The sequence below is a fragment of the Melanostigma gelatinosum genome (genome assembly GCF_949748355.1).
Source record: "Melanostigma gelatinosum genome assembly, chromosome: 22".
NCBI lineage: Eukaryota > Metazoa > Chordata > Actinopteri > Perciformes > Zoarcidae > Melanostigma > Melanostigma gelatinosum.
The window spans coordinates 15,853,726-15,874,860 of NC_136655.1; the positions used below are offsets into that span (position 1 = coordinate 15,853,726).

Genomic DNA, 21,135 nt, shown 5'->3' on the forward strand with positions numbered 1-21,135 from the left:
ATGAAATAGTGACCAAAGCCTCCATCGAAAGGTTCATAAAACTGACTTTAAAACTGCTTTATTTGTGTCGCATGTGTTTACGAGCAGACAGAATTCCTCTTAAAGGTATGGAAAACATAAAGAAAATCAATGATGGGGGGGAATTAAAGAGCCCGAGCGTTGTGTATAGAAACCGATCACAGCCATCACTGGCTCATCCCAAAAGGCATTTGCAACCAATTAGGGCGAGCTGGAATGGGCGACTGTTTGGGGAAAGAGGTTGTTTGGACACTTTGCTGTGCTGCCAGCTCGGATGGCGCGGTGCAGCACGATGTGGCACTTCCTCTGTGTTCTGCTTTTCATCTGTCGGAGATGAAGGGAGCAGGGAAAGACTACGGTCTACTGAGGGGGCAGTCAGGGGGGGGGCTCACTGCTGAGGGTGAATGAAAAGCAGCAGGTGATTAATTGGTGCCTGAACTGCTTCAAACGGGCAGACTGAGACTACATTCACACTAAATTGGCTAAATTTGAAAAAAGGTCTTCTTCTTTCTGTTTTGGCTTTGCTTTCCAACTAAACTGCCAGGTTTTTGCCAAACTGGCGTTTAAAAATCAGTCTCCAGATTGGATGAAAGCTAAATGTTGTTTGCTGCTGAGAATAGAGGGAATGAAACTTTACAAAAACACACCTGAAAACGCAGGCGTGGAGCAGAAGTCACACCAAGATTTGACTTCAATATGATGTGTGGTTTTTAGCATTGCTCTTTTATAAGAATGGGGACTAGATTTAACAAACAATTGTCAAAATCAAAGCAGTAGACCCCTATATTAGTCCATAGTGAGTCATGTCCAAAAACATCACATCTTACATTTCCCATAATGCTACCAAGAGATGGTATCCATTAGAGCCCACTTATTTTAACTCATAGCCAGTTTGGTACACTGTTAAACATGAGGAGTTTCCCAAACCCAAGTTTGTAAACCTAAAGATAACTCTGATGACCTCAGAACTGACAAATCTTCTCCAGAGTCAGAGAAGACATCATTACGACTGTTGTCACAGCGTTTAGCTGTTCTGAATGGCTACACTCCAAGATGGGGAGAGCCGAACGTTAAAAGAGCGAGACGCGATTGCTCATACAGCGCACAATTTTCAAAAACCTTTTTCCTCAAAGACCCCTGATTCTGCGCAGTGAGGTTTACTTTGAGTGACCAGTTATCCCTGTCATAATGTGGGTAAAACCCTCATTTAAATCACAAGCACATATGATACATTCAATTCAACCACTTCATTTCCATTGGTTCTAGAGTTTCTGCTTGTCATGTGAAAATGAAAGGAGGACAAACAGGGTGGTGTATGTTGAGGTGTTGGAAAGAACAGGAAAGAAGACTTGGAGCATGCGTGTGTGACGGAGGGGTGTCAAACATACGGCCTGCGGGCCGGATCCAGCCCGCCACGACATTTTATGTGGCCCACGAATCCGCCAGCAAAAAAAATAATTAAAAAATCTTTTTTTATTATATCTTTTTTTTTTTACAAAAATTAAAAGTTAGATGTGAAAATAAAAATATCCCCATGGTCGAAATTCTGAGATAGAAAGTCGAAGTGATGAGATAGCATGTTGTCTGTGTGCTGACATTAAAACTATCACAACAGGTGGACAGGAGATGCAACAACCCATAAAGAGGATTTCCAACAAGTGATCGTGCCGTTCTCAACATGCGTACTTCTCTGTACTTGTAAACTCGTGGACTTGTGAAACGTCATCAGTCTCAGCCCAAGTACTGTTCCAATTCAAAGTTCACATCGAGCCAAGCACGGTCCTAATGCCCGGATGTGGCTCCGCCCATTTTACCGGGGATGCATCGGAGGACTTGTCTGTACTTGGGACAGCCAAATATCCCAGAATGCATGTTGCACCAGCAACAGGAAACAATGGCGGAGGAGAAATCACACAACTGGAAGTTGAAACTTTCGAAATACTACTGTTGTTAAGTCACAGAAAGTCATTTTAGGATGTTTTGAGGCGAGAAGTTAGTTTAAGCACCAAATCTGTGGTCGGTTTGTCAAGATTCAGCCGATTTAAAAATCTGCTCTGACGATTTCGGAGATGTGAGGTGTTGCTAGCGGGATCTGATCCACATGCATATATTTATTTATATATGTATATATATATACATATATAATTGTATGTATGTATATGTAAATAATATTATATCATTTTTGATTTTAAATGAAAATGAAAACAGCAGGGTTGTCATATTTAGTTTGATTGTAAAAATACTTTACAGAAAAAAATGGATTAAACTCATGAGACCAGCTGAGGTGGTGATGTCATCAAGTAAGCTGTTGTTCCAATTGTCTGTAGGGCTGCAACAACGAATCGATAAAATCGATGAAAATCGATTATTAAAAGAGTTGGCAACGAATTTCATTGTCGATTCGTTGTGTCGCGCGATTATTACGCCACTCGCGGTCGCGGAGATGTTTGAGTGTAAAAAAAAAGTTGAGTTGAGCCATTCACGCCGCCGGTCTCGCCGGGGGCTATTTGTGTTCATTCGCACTGGACACGCCGGAGAGGGGGCGTGGCTTATTGCCCCGAAAGCCGTTCAACTGTCCGCCATTAACCATGGAAAAAATAACCTCTATTTCTGCTTAGTAGGTGTTGTGGAAGTCACAGATATCCCGGGAAATAAAACTAAATTTGTTAGGAGTAGTTACATTTACAACCGGCCCTTTGAGGGCGACCGTGATGCTGATGTGGCCCCAGAGTGAAAATGAGTTTGACACCCCTGGATTAGAGGGACAGGCCGGCGGAGGAGGGTGTGTCGTAGGGTCGATTCGGCCCCAAACGGTGCCACTTCCTGCCTCTGAGCTGTTGTTGACATCTGACAGCGGTGCCCCGACAGCTTCAGACCGGCTGCTGCTTCCGCTCGCAATCGCACACGTTTTCTAATTGCCTAGGGAAGCGTTTATGCTCCACGTTTCATCAAGTGAATTAGGTGCCACTCCCCTCACCCCTGACTGAGGGGCAGAGGGAGTAAAGGAGGAAAGGGAGAGAATGGGATGCTACTTACAGTCTAGGGTTTCTGCAGGTTTCTGTGAGCTAAATTCTACTACATGTGATGTGACAGGGGTAGCCCACAGTGACAACGCCACACACATTATCGCCCAGCTCTGCAGCGTTGCAGAGCTCTTTAGCCTTCGTTCTCTCATAGTTTTGGTTAACAACAAACAGCAACTGCAAAAGAAGGTTGATATCCCCACTGTGTGCTTCCTACCGAGCACCGAACGACGCACAATTGTAACAAATGAAGCTGTAGCGTAAGTTCAGTCAGCAATACTATACTCTATATTCATCACGTGCCTAAAAAGTTGCTAACGTTGCTCGTCCTGCTGATGTGTGAATATGCAACTGTTTGCTAACACGTACAAGCTTTAAGAGGTGATAAAAATATGTCAAGTCTGTATCTGCCAGCTGCCTCCACGTTGCCAAAAAAATTAAAGACGCTCTACGGACGCTCTACGTGTTAACTTCCCATTTTGTAAAACAAATCTCTTAACTCTGAAGGCTATTAATCTCTGTTGAGGTCGTTGAGCCCAGCATCAAATGGCAGAAAAAGTTAACAACTAAGTTAGCGGAGACAGTTCACTAAACATGTAGCAACCTTAGCTTGCATAAACTTGATAGAAACCAAACCAGAACTAAAAGGAGAGTAAATGTTTTACTTCTATTCAATGTTGCTGTATCAAACAGCAAAGTTGGCAACTATAGCTTGTGAAGACAGATACATATCTACCAAGCTGACATAAACTTAGTGGAGTCCACAGCAGAACTAAAAAGAGCAGGAAACATTTGACTTACATTCGATGTTGCTCCGTGTGTGCGAAGAATTGTAATTTCAAATGTGAGACCCATCAGCTTTTCTATGAGGTGATAATGGGTCTTTTTCACAAAATTCACACACATTAACGATGGCAGCATTCTATTAAGATGTTCATTTCACAGGGCTCTGCTATTGTGCCTGCTGGTTTACTAGCACAGCTTGCTGGGAAAGTTAATGGATGCCTTCATTCATAGAATTAGTTTCACAGTGGGGTTTTTTTTTGTCTTCCTGTTAGGTCAAAATGTATATGCATAAGACCTACATTTGTGTCATGGTGTGTCTTGTGAGCCTTTTTTGAGGTTCTAGCATTTGCAAATTATAAAAAGTTAAAGGCTTTCCAGGATTTCATGATGTTTTAGGAAACACATAACAAACAACATATGTTCGGTCTTGGTGTGGTCCGTGTAGTCATGGTGCACTTTTCAGTTCATGAAAGTTAATGCAAACCTTTTTGTCTAAAAATGCCTCCACCCTCTCGTGTCACTTCTGGTTGCAAAAATCCAAGATGGCGACGGCCAAAATGGCAAACTTGAGTATTCAAAACAGTAGTCGAAAAACCAACGGGTGACTTCACAGTATAGTCTACGGTAGACTGTTTACTAGACATGTAGCAATCTCTGCTTACATAAACTTGATAGATACCAAACCAAAGCTAAAAGGAAAGTTAGACTTGTATTCATTGTAAAATAGCAGCTAGCAGCAAACAGCACCGTTAGCAGCAAGCTAGTGAAGACAATTCAATATCTATAAAGCTCACATAATCTTGGAGCAAAAAGCAGAGTAAACTTACATTCAATGTTGCGTGTAACACATTAGCAAATGTTATTAGGTGATAATGGGTCTTTTTCACAGCAGAAATGTTGCTGCAGGATTAGCACAGGTGTAATTAATGATATTAACAATGGCTGTTGTTATTCCAGGGCTCTGGTATTGTGCCTGCTGGTTCACTGGCACAGCTTACTGGGATAATTAATGTGTGTGAAGCCTTCATTCATACTATTAGTTGCAGTGTTTTTCCTGCTGTGTAACAAATGTATGCTTTGAAAAAGGCCTAACTTTCCATATGGTTAGTTTGTCTGTGAGATGTCAGTGTGTTTTGAGGTTCATGAAAAGGACCTATATATAATTATAATTTTTTTAAACATAGGACCTGGCTGTGTGTATGTCAAAGTTCAACTTCCCACCAATGAATGCAGCTTTTAAAAGTAAGCGTTACCATTTTTATTTCTCGCCAATGGCACCCAAGTGCAGTCACAGCCAGGAAAGTGTTACTTCCCGAACATCTGCGTCACTATAATTTATGTCGGATGAACGTGACGTTTGACCACGAGATTGCAACTTATGAGCCAACAAGCAGAGAACAGAGGGACTCTGAGATAAAATGACAAGATTTTAGCAACCATTTCCAATCGCTTGTGTCCCAACCGAGTGTGCATGTGTCATGACATACAAAGATACATAAAGCTTTGTCTGCACATCCAACAAACACTTAAATCTCGGCTGTGAAAGTCAGAACCAAGCTGGAGGGAATTTCTTTTTTTCCTGTGAGCTTTTTCCTGAGTGACACGTCCACCCCGCGGTGCCAGACATCATCTGTCAAAGACTGACAAGAAAGCGGGGTGGAGTTGCTGGCATGAGGTCACTGTATCTATATATAAAGCCTGAGCCTCAATGAATCCGACCTGCTCCACTGAGTCTGTACGGGAGAGGGAGGTGTACGGGCGGAATCTGTGTCGGGTGGGTCCCATTCGTGTGTGTGTCTGTCAGTTAGCCAGTGAGGAGAGTGCCCGACTGATGACGGAGGTGCAGACGCCAGGCAGACAATGGCCTAATTGTCTGCCACTTTTCCCTATCGCCCTTTCCACCTGCGCCGTCTCCCTCATCATCCATCCCTCCAAATGAGATGCCCTCTCTCTCTCTCTGTCTCAGTAAAGAAGGTCAGGTGGCACAGAGTAAAAGAGGAGCTGAAATAAGAATCCAGTCTCGAGCTGGCAGTGTATCTTACATCATGTGTTACGAGCTTACGAATAACAAATAGAAAACGCATGAAAGAAGCGCTACGGCGTCCACACCATAGACTGTATATGAGAAGTGAACATAGTCATCGTGATGTCACCCATTAGTTTGTGGACTGCCGAGAGAATGCAAGTTTTAAGACACTTCCCATCGGCTTCACTCGGCAGAACTGGAGGTGCAACCAGTGCAACCAGTAGTTTGAATATTGTCCTGAATCGAGTTAATGCCATTCTAATGCACATGTGTAGGGAGCAGCTCTTTGTGTTAATATCGTTCATGTTGCTCACAGCTGAGTCAATACAAACACGGTCTAGGTGTGTGCTACTTTGGTTAGACCAGAGAAAACAGTCTGTAGCCAGAATGTAGCCGGTCAGTTGCTTCATCTCTCTGACATCTCTCTGACCCTGTAGTTCTCTCCAGCCAACAGTCTATGCACGGTAAACAATGCATTTGATTGGCTCAATTGAGTGACGCTATTGCCGTATTAACTGTATTATTTGCACACGGATCTATAGCAGGCGGCAACCTCTGGTTCTGCTGAGTGAAGCCGATGTTGCATTCTCTCCAGTGTCCACCAGGGGGCGACTCCTCTGATTGTATAGAAGTCTATGAGAAAATGACTCTACTTCTCTCTTGATTTATTCCCTCAGTAAACATTGTAAACATGAGTTTATGGTCTCAATCTCTAGTTTCAAGTCTTCTTCAATACAGCATGATGTTCATTTAGTAAATTATGGTCCATGGTATACGCTACCAGAGCCGTATACGGCAGGGGTCCCCAACCTTTTTTGCGTCACGGACCGGTTTCATGTTATAAAATATTTCCACGGACCGGTGTTACGTCCCTACTGGTTTCTGGACCTACTGGTTTTCCTTCTGTACGTGTGTTGTGTTCGCTTAACAGCTGCAGCGGTTTTCTGCCTCTGTCGCCTGATTCGTCACACTTTCACAAACATATTGCTGGAGATCTAAAAGACACATCTCATATCAATTGCAGGGATTATGATTGTATGAGTGAGCACTGCATCACAGCCACGTATGAAGAAATACATGGAAGAAAATACATTTATGGAAAGATCGCAACAACCTGGATTCGAACTCTGTCCAGCAAAACTCCCACTCCCACATTTAACACCGGCAGAGTTGTTGTCCCAAACATACTTTTAAGGCCGCCGTCCTTTTCAAGCTCCAGCAGCTGATCTCCCTCTGGCACGGATAAGCTCGATTCACCTGGTTTGTTCACAAATGGGTCGCGGATCCATTCCTTCGCAGTTCGTGGGTCTTTTGTGGTTGGGAAGTAACGCTCGTGACAAGCGTGTTGACATGTGTCAAGAGAGACAGGCGCATGTAATTGGAAGAGAATCCGGTAATTTTTCAAAATAAAATATCTTTCCGACTCTGATAATCAATGAAATGAAAAAAAGTTATTTATTCTTTCTGTGCGGCCCGGTACCAAATGACCCGCGACCCGGTACCGGTCCGCGGCCCGGGGGTTGGGGACCACTGGTATACGGCATCTCTACGTCACTCCTCCACATTCCAAATATGGTAACCTCCGCTCATTGGTTGCGAAAATAAAAACATGACAGCCTCCGTATTCCAAGATGGCGACAGCAAAATCGTTGAACTCGAGGCTTCAAAACATCAGTCCACCAACCAATGGGTGACGTCACGATGACTACGTCCACTTCTTATATACAGTCTATGGTTTGAACAGTTACGATAGGTCAAGTCTATTGCAGTTGTGACATTATTTCGCTTGTTTAACATATAAATGAAAGAAGAAACACAACAGATAAACTAACTGGCTGAGAAAGTCAGACTGCACAGCCGGACCTTTTGTTTTAGAACAGTATTACAGTGTTCAAACTGACATTTTCTTCTACCTGCTTCATACTCAGCGTCGGAAATACACGAGGGCAAAGGGCAAAACTGCCCCTAAGAAATATCATTTTGCCCCTGATATCACTAGGAGAGGGGGAAAAATGGAGCGCTTCTTAATCAGACCTGTGAATGCGGTCAACTCAGCAGACACTTGCATGTTAGTGCACCTATATCCTGACATTCACGGTAAACTCATTCAAACGGCGCAGATCGGGAGCGCGCGAAGGACTTTGAAAGTTAACGGAAAGATTAACGTGAGACAACATCCGGTTTCTTAAGACAAACATCCGGTTTTCAGAATAAGATGCCAACAAAGTATACATATTGCATAACGGAAATTTGATTAAATTAATTATATTCACATTAAGTATAAAACCTGCTACCTGCATCTCGTGAGTTAAAGGGAAAATACACCTAAATTGTGCCTAAAGTGTCTTTATTCTTTGATTTGAGGGTTGCTGGAAATGAATAATACCTGACTGACAGTCAACTAAGATATTTAAGTAAAAACTCTGAACTGAATTTGTACCTTCAAATGGCACATTTTTTTCAGCACAAAAATGGGTAATATCACAATATTTGAGGTGCGACAAAAATATCTTTTCTCAATAATTCCATACAATGACTGATATATATGTAATCAAGTCATCGTTGACTTAATAATTGTTAATAGTTGTTTGAAACATTTAATAATAACAAGAAATAACCACAAAGAAATAAGAATAAAATTGAACGTGATTGTTTGATTTGTTTGTTTTTTGTTAAAGAAATCTAAGAAAACACTTTGAATCTGTCGACTACTGCCTAATAGTCTTATTGCCATGTGATGAAAATTGCTCATATATTGTAAGCCGAAATAAGTATATGTATTATTTTGAGCAAAGGTTAAATGTTATTTCACAAGTTTCAAAAAATGCCCCCAATTTTTTGAAAATTCCCCTGGATTTCAGTCAGTGGGGGCAAAAATTGCCCCCAAAAAAAAGATGTGAATTTCCTACCCTGTTCATACTTAATTAGCTGCTCTGGCACCGAGATAAAAACCTTGGACTTCAATCGAGACCCAAACACACACACAAGTTTGTTTGTGTGTGTGTGAGAATGGCGATGGCAGAGGCTTGAGTGTTAAAACACATAATGAGCGGGAGGAGAAGAGGCTTCTATTCAGGGCAGCACTGATGAAAACTAATCAATTAGCCGGTAAGTGACAAATGCTGAGTAAACACGGTGCTGCTTCTGCAGGCCTCCGACAGCTCTGTGGCAAACAGCCAGATCACTCATCCCTCTGGTACTTTTCCTTAACAGGCCAATCAATCACACTTTTATCCAAAAAAGTGATGCCAAACTTTTAAAACTGTATCATTTACAAACAAAATAATATCCTCACCTGACGTTTACCTTCTGTATCTTCTAAATCAGCCCTTACTCACAAAATGAAGACAACATAAAGTGGATGTTGGTTGGACGTTTATGAGATTTAAAGACTTGACATTTCATGTTGTTGTAAAGATGGGGTTTTGCAGCAGGAATGATGCCACTTATCTCCCAAAGCCCATGGACTTGTTCTGCCCTGAACTCAGGAAACACAGCAAAGTCTCTCCGATTCATCTGATCATAATCCTTCGAATTGTTAACTCTCGGCCTGGTAAACAAGCGTTCACAACAGCCGGTTACAGTTTCGCTGGATCTCTCTATAAACAGGGAGACAACTCTGGTCCTGTTCTGCACACACACACTAGGAAAGCAGGCCTGACTGATACACAGCTCCTCCCACATACTCTTCGTTTGACAGCACAGTTCACATTTTTCCATAACGAGCCGGCAGTATCAGCTTGCGGAAAATGTCTACAGAGAGGGCAGCGTTCATAAACGGCAGATCCAATTTCAGTGGCGAGTGGAATCACATTTGTTTGAGAAACGACTCATCTGAGGACACGGTCCTCAGATGAGTCACACGGACACAGTCAGCGGAGGAAACACACATGGTCAGGTCTGGGTGAAACTCGTAGTGGCTGGGACAATGCCGCCTGCGAGTTGCTAATTTGTAGTGCCGAAGTGTAGCAGAGGCCGAGAGCACAGGTCGTCTCCCTTGGTCACAGGGGCTCGAATCCCAGCCGTTACAAAAGTGGAAGAGCGAGCCAGAGTTTTGTCAATGCGGTGCTATACAGGCTGCATCCCTTTGGAACCTCTGAAGTGCACATTAGGAAATCATGTGATCATCAATACGATCCGTGTTCTCGTGGCTTTCTTTAGGAAAAGGAAAATAAAAATGTCTGATTCCGAAATTACCTAGTAACAAGATCCCAGAGCTGTTCCATCTTGACAAAGGGTGCTTTCAATAACCCGCTCATCTACGTTCCAACCCTCCCTTATGTTCATGAGCTTTGAATCGGAAAGGATCAGATCATGGATACAAGAGGCCAAAATAAGTTTCCTCTGTAGATTGGCTGGACTCACCCTGAGCGAAACTCAGGGCTTCACCGCAACCTTCCCCCACATAAGTGGCAGAGGATGGATGGATGAACAGTCTCAATGATATTATGCTGATATAACTCACTTTGGGGTAGATGCCCAAGGGTATACTTGTTTCCAGAGTGTATTGTCCATGCTTTAGGAATATAAATACATCTATACAGTACATACACCTAGAGACATCCACAACACTAGGTAGTTTGTGCTAGTTAAGGTAAGTTATATGCACACAGAAATGAATTTGATAAAAGTGACGTTTTTTATTTTATTAAGTGGGGTTGTATGAAGCAATTAGTCAGTAAAGAAGCTACAGTCGATTTTTTGAAGGATTAGTTGGGATTCACCAAAATATCACAAACAAACTGTTGGAGGCAGCAGCAGAACAGCAACTACAGTCTTCTGCGTGGTACAATTACTGTTTTTGTCAAAAGAATCTTGTGGCTTTGAACGGCTTCAATTCTCCGCCGGAAAGGGCCGTCTGACAGCGAGGTAAAGAGGTGAAAATATTCTAAATACAGTGTACATTTAAACCAATATGAATAGTTTTAGGTGTCTAAAATACTGCTGCTCCCATTCACAGCATTACATTGCTTTACTCCAGTGCTGGTACTCCAGTCTGTTTCGACAATCTAAGGGTGTGTTGACCGCCATCTACTGCAGGCAATACACTGACTATTAACTCATACAACTCCACTTAAAAAAAAAATCCAAACTATTCCTTAAAGTGAGCCACTTACAAGGCAAAACTATTTTCTAAATGAGGTATAGGAGAAATATGACTCGTCTGTCTGGAGGATGGTGGATCTCAGTGGTGAACTGAACATGTGAAATATGATTAAGTTTGTGTTATTGATCTGTTAGAACCTACAACTTACCCAGCTCATTATTTTTAATCAGCTCCAACTTTTCAGTTTTCTCACAATTGACTTTGCACATATTGCTGCCGGTCTTTCTGCCAGCACACATGGCCAGAAATAACAGAGGCCTCGATGTTAAAACATTCTAGCCTCACAATAACTATAGCACATCGCATCCAAGGAGTATGAAGGGTGCATCTGGAGGTAATAATAATAATAAATGCAGGTGCTCTGGACAGAAACATCTGATAAAATGACAAATGAGAGATAACAGTGTGGACGGATCATACATTAACGCACTCGTGAGGATTGTGGAGCAAAAAGACGATGACGTACACTAAGTTGTATCCACTTTCTGTTTTTCTCGCCTAATCCGTGGCATGTTCTACTAGACTGCTGAGTGAGTCTTTGCCGATACGGAATGACGCTGATAAAAGCAGCGGAGGACTGGGTGATGGAGAGAGCGAGCACAGGCGCTCTGCTGCTTCCAGGTGCTTCCAGGAATAGCAGGGCCGCTAATGGCGCGCCGGCCGACAAAGTGGCCCGTAATGCCTGTTGATGGAAAACACAGCCGGCCAATTACAGCGGCCATATCTAATCACCGGGGTCAGAGGGTCAACTCCCATCCCACCATCTGTCTTCATTTGACATCTCTGTCGTGAGCTGTTGCGTCATCGCTGGGAGGAGAGTGATAGATCTCAGCGTACATTCTGGAGGTGTTGTAAAGCGTGTTTGACACACGCTCACACGTTCGCACAGAGGCATTCAAATGCTGGCTGCTGGTGATGGAATGAAATTCATTTGACATTCAAGCTCCATCAAAGCAGAGAACAGCTTCCAAACACACTGATTCAAACGCTGGCCTGGGTGAAGTGATGACATAAACAGCGGCTGGCAGGACAGGTCGGCTCAGACAGCAGCAGCTTTATGGGAGGAAGATCATATTCCTGAACGCCTGAAATCCTCCGCTGTCTCCTCTCAGAGGACAGAGGAGCTGTTGTTATTCAGGACGACCTCGTTCAGACCGTGTCTGTCTGTCTGGTGCTGCTTAATGACTCAATCAATAATCATTGTAAACGGTCAGTTCAACCAAAAATGTGACGTCAGACACCAGCGCGCAGTTTATGGAGAGATCAACATGTAAAGTTGTTTTTATAGCCTCCGTTCACGAGCTTCTTTAACTCACCTACAATCACTCACTCATCAATGCACCATGTACCCGGGTTCAACGTTCCATATTCCAAGACACTAATAGCACTTGTTATTAGAAGTTAAAACAAAAATTGCATTTTACGAGTCAAACAATGATTATTTGTTAGCATTAAAAAGCTAAAGCTCCCATGATTATTGACCACCATGGGTACTTGCAACATCGTAACTTGGTTTACTTGATTTTCGTAAACATTAGTAACGCTCTTCACTAACATAGGCCGTCCCTCAGACGGCGATTTATTTATTTATTTTATTGATTGATTTATTTACCAGGGACAGTGCACATGAATCAACATTTCACTTTCCACCTCAATGTAAATGTGTGAGTCAGCTGGAGAGCTGTTTTCTGCCTGCAGTCCCAGGACAGGTTGTTATCAGTACAATTCAACAGCAAACACAATCATACAACACAACACAACACAATACATGAATACATTACAAAAGTAGCAGATTCCTAAAAACAATAAAAGTGAGTAACGGCAGGGCCAGAGATGCGGCAGCATGATTCTGTGATTGCAGGTTTGCTTTTAGCACTCTCTTTGGTTTTTGTTGAAATGTTGGGTAATGAATGCTCTCTCTGAAGTCAACAGACTGTTTAAGTCGTGGGTGGCTCTGACTGAGAAGACTGTTTGCTCAAACTTGCTACATCTGTATTGTACAACACCGTCCCCTCTGGTGTTTGCCTTGGTTGCCCTGCTGCTGCTGTCCTTCAGCAGTATGAACTGACTCAGTGTGGGGGGTGTATGGAGGTCTATGTAGAACCTGAAAGACGAGGCAAGCATCTGCAAAATGTTTGAAACGACAGATCTTTCGGTCAAGTGTTTTTAGTGTCTGTTTGTAAAGCGACTCAATGGAGTGGTCTCATGTGACGTCACAGTTTAGCTGTCGGCCATGTTGGCGTACACACAAAGCCACTGGCATGCACGGCTGAGTCGCATAACCTATCGGTGGTGAACTTTTGTGCTGTCTTTGGTTGTGGCAGCAGAGCTGATAGAGACAAGAAATCATTCTTTGGTTTGCCAGCGGTCATTACACATCAAGGAAATGACACGAAGGAGCTATCCAAGCGACGTCGCCAGAAATGGCTGTCACGCATCTCTCGAGATATAAAGGAATGGAATTTGGCGTACACTAGAGTATGTGCGGATCACTTTATAAGTGCTCAGTGATTTTATTTACTAATTCGTTTGTGAACAGTATTTAATAAAGGAAATATAAATTAAACTTGGACATGAGAAGGTTACCGAAGCTTCATCGGCCCGTGACAGCAGTCGGTGCCAGAGACGTGTCGAGCGTGTACAACAGGCGAAACACAGAGATGCAGCCTCAGCATTGCTTGATATGAGTTTAACGTCAGATCATATATATATATATATATATATATATATATATATATATGTGTGTGTGTGTGGGGGGGTGAAGTTAGGGGTTAGTTGAAAGTGAATTCCTACACACACGCACACAATGACATGCATGTACAATGTAAACAAACACACGTGTCTGTTTGCACTGAGTAAACATTGAATATTGCTAAATATCGGACCAGATCTGTATATATTTACCCTTCCAATGACGAGATGAGAATTGTCGACGACCGTTGCTTTGACGTCTCGGACCCATCCACTGACAAACTGATTATAAGCGTCGAGCCCTTTGTAGCACTGCAACTCGTCTTCTGTGTAAGGACTGGGGGTGTTCACGAGATACGTGTAGATGTTGGCGTAGTTTACCGATGGAAGGTAAGTAGGATCGGCACTGAAACCATCTGCACTCATCGTATAGGGATCCAAGTTACCAATAACCTTCAATTTGGCCAGGTAGCGAACCTTTGATGCACTATCCAGTGATTCAAAGTATGGTATTTTCGCCGCACTTCCTTGTTTACTCGCCGCCATGTAGGATCTGTATGTACTCCAACATGGCCGACCGACCTCGTAACTAAGGAGATCGTGACGTCGGTGAGACCACTCTATTGATGATTAAAATTGTCATGCTTGCTTGTACCAGCTTGTAAAACAGTATGTAATGTAGGAACAAGATCATAGCATGCATAAAGAGTTTGGCTGCCTCTGTTGTTATGGTCTTATATGCCTAAAGTCAGCCGGGTTGAATTTGATACTACCGGCTCCCTTCTAAAAAACTGACAACAAAAGTAACTCTTCTGTAGGTGTGCTGAACAGACACTAACTTGGCAGGGGAGTGAATAATATTATAAATCTAGAGAGAGCAACTTGGTGCCAGCTGACAGAATAATGGCTTTGGATGGAAACCCCATCACTTTGTTATCTATAAAATCTTTCCCTCCTCGTGATGGTCTGTGAATGGAACCCACTAACAGTTCACATCTCGCTGCCCAGCGTGAACTTTGTGTCGTCTGGCTTTGCATTGCTACCGCTAGGAGCTGCTATTTCTCACAATTCATTTGGTGAGTCCAGTGCTATTAGGAATGATGGCCAGAACTACAAAAGTGAGACCCGAGTTGTAGTAAATTATACTTCGCCAAGGTACCAAAAAATCTGTATTGTTATGAGCAGTGGAGCGCACGGTACACAGGAAAAGATTAGAGGATTACAGTGTGTGTGTGTGTGTGTGTGAGCTAGGACATAACCGGGAGGGAGAGCATATCTGTGCAGTGCAACGGAGCTCCAGCTGTGTGTGCTCCGAGGCAGAAGTGAGTGGAGGTGTGAACGCACAGCCAGGTGCTGCCCCCGTCTCACCCGGACACCCTCGCTCAGTCCACTTCCTCCCCGTTAATTAGGAGAACCTGTGGGGGGGGAGGGGTTGTGAAACAGCTGTCCAACCAGCCGTTACATCAGAGGCCTAGTTCTTGTACCCACATCCAGTCTAGCTTTGTTTAACTGAAGTTCACATTTGATTTTATGTTGCTCCAAGTGATGTCCCAAAAAGGTTTATTTTGGCCTCGGCCCCCATACGAGATCAGATCATGTCCAATCCGATACCTGTATTTACCTGAATGTGGATTAAATATGTATCTGACACATATGTAGCTGTACATTTTTCTTTTATCTTCTCGATCCACTTACTGAAGGTCCTGATTTAAAATGTATCAAATAGTCAATTCAAAATATGAATCACACTGTAACCGAGACAATGCCTTATATTGGAATGAACAGCTGGAGAGAAGAGGTATCCCTCTGTAAGCGCACACTCCAAACAAACCCAGCAACATCAACTCACTCACGTATCTAGAACTAACTAACTCACTGATTTCTTAGCATTGGAGTGAGTCTGTGTATTTTGCCAATCCAGATGTCAAAGGTGGGCGTCACTCATGCGGGTGCACTTCTAATTTTCACTGGTATATGCAGTAAAGTGTAGGCTATACAGGAGAGCAACGCTGCAATAGTACCAGGATGAGGTGGACAATCACAGTAGGACACAGTAGACACAGTAGGGTTGAGTAAAGAAAGGATCGGCATTCGATTGGGGTTTAGTTTATCCGATGCCGATCCTTGGGGTTGGTTTGGGGCATCTCTAGCTGCCTCGCAGAAAAAATAAATGAACACAGATTTGGAGAAGAGCTCTGTGGTGGGTATTTCATCCATCGCCTTGGATCTGATGGACAGGTCTATTCTTACCACATCAAAGTGAACCCTTCCTTCAATTGACTGCTTCTCTCCCCACAGTGTGGATATGGTCGGGAGCAGATCGTCATTATGGCAAATCTTTTACAATCGTATCATGTAGATTGGCTACCCATCTGCAGTTATAGATGTCTTAATGATCTAATCACATCCGTTCACGAAGAGAAAGGAGTGAACAGGAAGTGCAATGGAGCGGAGTGAGGCCACTCACCTTCGCACTGCTTGCCATCTCCCTTGTAGCCTGGCTTGCAGATGCAGTTGTAGGACTTGGGCGTGTTCTGGCAGAGGGCGTCGATGTGGCAGTCGTCCGAACCTTCGGCACACTCGTCTGCATCTGCACACACATTAAGAAAAAACAAAATCAGGAGTCAATAGTCAAGTAACAAATTGCTTCCTGTTGCTGCCTTTTCGGCCAGGTCGTCATTGTAAATGAGAACTGGTTCTTAATTGACTTATCTGGTTAAATAAAGGTCAAATGAAAAAAAGAGTATAAAGACATGAGTCCCAATGGATTCAACGAGTCCTGATGTTGGTATGACTGGGGACGCACTGCTCTGACCTTATACCATGTGTACTTTTCATTTAGCTTGTTTACACCAACAGTAGGATGAAACGATGTAATGTTTCGCATTCCAATGAGACACTGATGACGGCTCATGAGCACACATGAGTGGTTCCTAACCTCGAGGCATGGACCCCCCAAGTGGTCGCAACAAGATTACTAGGATAGTTAAACAGATAAACAAACGAAATTAAAATGTTGTATTTAAAATATTGCTTGAATCTCTGCTTTTCCCCTTGTGAATTACTGGATAGTTTTACCTCTTTATGATTTATGACATTCGAATAAAATCCCTCTTGACCTGGTTATAACCCTACATAAGAAGTGGACGTAGTCATCGTGAGGTCATCCATTGGTTTGTGGAATGCTTTTATGAAGCCTCGAGTTTGACAAACTTGTCGTCGTCATCTTAGCTTTTTGCAACCGATGAACAGAAGTGACCATATTTCAAATGTGGAGGACTAAAGTAGAGACACGTATACACCTCTGGTAGCGGCAGAGACCTGTCAATCACAATAAGCCCGCCCTAAAGCAGCTTTTATGGTCTGTGTGACTCTAAATGGACCATAATGTACGAAATGAACATCATGCTGTGTTGAAGAAGACTTGAAACTAGAGATTGAGACCATAAACTCATGTTTACAATGTTTACTGAGGTAATACATCAAGAGAGAAGTAGAGTCATTTTCTCATAGACTTCTATACAACCAGACTTATTTTTGTAACTGGAGGAGTCGCCCCCTGCTGGTCAGTAGAGAGGTTGCCACCTGGTTACAACCCATTGACATGTGGAATCAGTCACATGTATATTTGTTTAAAACTAGCTCGTCGTCTGACGACAAAAGTGTCGGTCGAATAGCTCACTGGACAGCGCGGTAAAAAGCCTTCTCTTAATTGTTGAAGCATACTGACCCCTTGACCATGCAGGGGGAGTCGAATGAAAGCTGCTGTGGAGTCGCAGAACTCAAGGCTTCATAACGGCAGTCCACAAACCTAAGTCCACTTCTTATACACACTCTGTGTGTCTTACACACACAGTCTTACACACTGAAATTGCAACATAGCCTACAAGATTGAATGGATGCAAGTCAAGACAATCAACTAGCTTACACACACTTTGCACACACATCGCCGAGGCTAATATCGTTAACAAGAAGCCTCTCACACAACTACACAACCAACCAACAACGATGTCCTGCAACAGAATCCACACAGCGCACCCGACACACACACTTGTGTGTAGCTGCAGCCTTCAGCTTTCCACCTCATGCAAACACAAGCTAGAGATAGAAACAGATCCGATGTGGCTTAGAGAGACAAGAACAACCCACAGAGAGCTCGAGGCAGAACAAAAATCCACTGCTGCCATGGGTGAAGATCTTACCAGAAACAACCGGGTATTCAAAGGAAACACTGCAATATGTTTCTTCATTCATATATTTGAATACATTAGTTGTAGTTTGAATCATGAATAATGTTGAACATAGTAGGCTACGCCTCTAAAAGACATGTTTGTGACCATTGCGAGTGAAAAAATATTTGTTAAAACTTATTTCCAGAGTCCCCTCAAAATATTGCTGTTAATTAAGGCTCTCAGGAGAGTTCTCTAAAAGCCCAGAGACCTTCCTACACTGATTTTGACTGTCGTTAAATTCCATCTGTCTCTCGCAGTCTGCCAACTCTAAGGGAGTGTGATACTAAATCATACCCTCTTTAAGCTGAAGAGGGTACAACTTGGCGTTTTTTTTTAAATAAGTTGAGTGAAAAAAAGAGTCTGAGTGTTTTATTTGAGCTGGTCTTTTTAGGGGGTTAGGGTGGTGACATGCTGCAGGAGGAGGATCCGTTTTTTACACTTCAGATCCCTTCTTTTCTGTGTTCTGTATAAACCCCAAGTGTGGCTGGTTTTAACAAAGCCTTTCCTGCATGGTGGCTCACTGTCTCAATATTGACTCCTCGCGCATTCACAGCGCTGGGAGGCTGAACAATGTGCTGCTGCTGCTCCTGCTGCTGGGTCGATATCGGCCCCTGCTGCCTGCATGCCTTCTCCTGGGACTTGGACGGTCACTTCTGCCCCCCCAACCCTAACCCAACCAATTTACACACACACACACACACACACCCACACACACACACAGCCTCCGCCTCCCTCCTCCTCCAGCACCGGACAATCCCACCAAACCCCGGAGACGAGATGCTCTCTATAGCGGCTTCAGCCTCCGCTTTAAAAAGCCGCCCTCGGTGTAAATCATTTGCACCGTTACCACGTGTTGGAACATAAAAAACAAGGCAGCCGTCTCACTCCAAATCACAGCAAATGAATTTACTGAACCCGGAGAGCAAGCTGCAGTTTCCGATTGGAATTGACCTTTGCGCGCAGGAAACACAAAGTTCCAGTGAAGTCCGGGACGCGGATGTTACACCGACTGGTAATCCATTTACGCATCCCGGATGCCTTTGAGGACAACTGCGACATGAAACCGACTTTCTCCCAAGAATTTGACATTTGATAAATAAAGCATGATTCACCAAAATGACCGAATTCAACATGAAAACAATGTGCGTAAATGTGAGTTTTCAGTGGCATTTAGTGAACGATTATTTTTCTAATATCATTAATTCAAGTACATTCGAACGAAATTGCAGAGCGCTTGTGCTTCATGGTTTGTATTTGAAAGCTCCTGTGATATTCTGCTGCTTTCTTCACTCGTCTCCATCATTGCTCCGGTTGAGCCGGTGAGATGCCGGCAAAAGAGAAAAGTCAGGCTGACAATAAAGCAAGACGGAGAGGAAAGGGGAGCTCTTACCTGCGAGTCCGACATTCCCCATCACCCTGCAAGTATTTATGAGGAGGATAAACAAACAAACGTCCCGGGAAAAACAAGCGCTCCCCATGCTGACAGACGGTGTGAGGATTCAGCAGGGCTTTTTCTGGGGGTTTGGACCGTGCGTGTGTGCGTGTGAGTACGTGTGCGCGTGTGTGTATGTGTGTCGTATACGAGAGGAGGACTGCTCTTTGGTGGACCGGCAGAGCGAGAGAGAGAGAGAGAGAGAGAGAGAGAGAGAGAGAGAGAGAGAGAGAGAGAGAGAGAGAGAGAGAGAGAGAGAGCGAGAGAGAGAGAGAGAGCGAGCGAGAGAGAGAGAGAGAGCGAGAGAGAGAGAGCGAGAGAGAGAGAGAGCGAGAGAGAGGAGGCAATCCGATGCCTCTGATTGGCTTGTTTGTGCCGGTAGAGGAGAGAGAGGGTTTAATGAGCGATGAGCAGCGCAGCGACATGATGGAGACAGCCTCAAGGTTCCCTAAACCTAAAAAAACAGATAAATATGAATCGTATGGTACATGAATACATTTATTATATATATACTCCTGAAATGTCCCATTATAAGTCTGAGGGGTAACTAGATTATTATTGTTTTTTTCTGACGTTTCACAAACTTTTTTTTACTTGTAAAACATTCCAGTATTTCTTAAAGTCAAACAATCTGAGGAACAAAAATCCACTTTGGTCAAACTGCTCACGACTTATGTCCACCGCCTCTCTGAGAGTCACGAGCCCAAAAAGAGTTGTGAGCTGCTGATTTAAAGGACTTTTGTTTCATTGTATTTAGAGTTTTGAAATACCCCAAACAACTTTTTTGAGCTGAACACCACATATATGTGTATTTAGTAGTGTTGTGGATGGATTCGGGTCCAAATCTTGACATTGAAGTGCAAAGTATTTTAATTCTACATATTGTGTTATAAATAGACATGGTGTCTGCCCTCTACTGGTTGAAACACCGCTATTGTTTCAGCCAAATTTCGCTATTGGCTGATCTGTCGGCAGATGAGGTGCAGGAGGCAGCATTCGTCACCAACCTGGCAGCAACCTCCGGTTCTGCCGAGCGAAGCCAATGCATAAGTGTCTTACAACTTGCATTCTCTCGATCAGCAGGGGGCGACTCCTCTGGTTGTATAGAAGTCTATGAGAAAATGACTCTACTTCTCTCTTGATTTATTACCTCAGTAAACATTGTAAACATGAGTTTATGTCTCAATCTCTAGTTTCAAGTCTTCTTCAACACAGCATGATGTTCATTTAGTACATTATGGTCCATTTAGAGTCATAGACCATAAAGCAGGGGATGCTTTAGGGCGGGCTTACTGTGATTGACAGGTCGCTTCCGTTCATTGGTTGCAATAAAAACAACATGGCGACAGCCGTAATCCAAGATGGCGACGGCCAAATCCCCAAACTCGAGGCTTCATAACGGCAGTCCACAAACCAATGGGTGAAGTCACGATGACTACGTCCACATCTTATATACAGTCAATGCGTGCGACAGGTGTGACACGCTACAAAACGAAGTTGAGCTATAGTCTCAACGTTGTTTCAGCGCCCCAATGACACAAGAAAGCATCAACCAATCATAGGTTTTTGTTCCACCACATTCTGTTCCGTCTAAAATCCACATAACGACATAACTACAGCAACAAATGCTTTGGCAAAACTCGCCTACAAACAGGTGGCCACGTTTGGCCATTTCGTTGCTTTTGGCACTCGTAAAGTGTGAACACAGCATTATGCTAATCGCCAGCAAACACATATCCCAGCCTTGCACGTAAACTCAAATTCACGAATGTTTACATGAGTTTATACTGTATTTTGTTACCGTGACAGTACCTTTGCTT

The 21,135-nt window shown here is 43.4% G+C and overlaps 1 protein-coding gene across 2 annotated transcripts in view; it reads right to left on the reverse strand.

The window, feature by feature from the left end:
* The window catches only part of scube1 (signal peptide, CUB domain, EGF-like 1), a gene marked incomplete at its 3' end in the record, with an annotated part of 116,031 nt that extends 96,658 nt beyond the window's left edge, over positions 1-19,373 (reverse strand). For both annotated transcript variants that reach the window (XM_079294554.1, XM_079294553.1), the window contains exons 1-2: positions 19,274-19,373; positions 16,119-16,241 (exon numbers count right to left, since the gene is read on the reverse strand). In XM_079294554.1, coding sequence (XP_079150680.1) covers positions 16,119-16,241; positions 19,274-19,361 — 211 coding nt within the window. In that variant the 5' untranslated portion in view covers positions 19,362-19,373. The remainder of the gene's footprint in view (positions 1-16,118; positions 16,242-19,273) is intronic.
* Between the last annotated feature and the right edge of the window lie 1,762 nt (positions 19,374-21,135).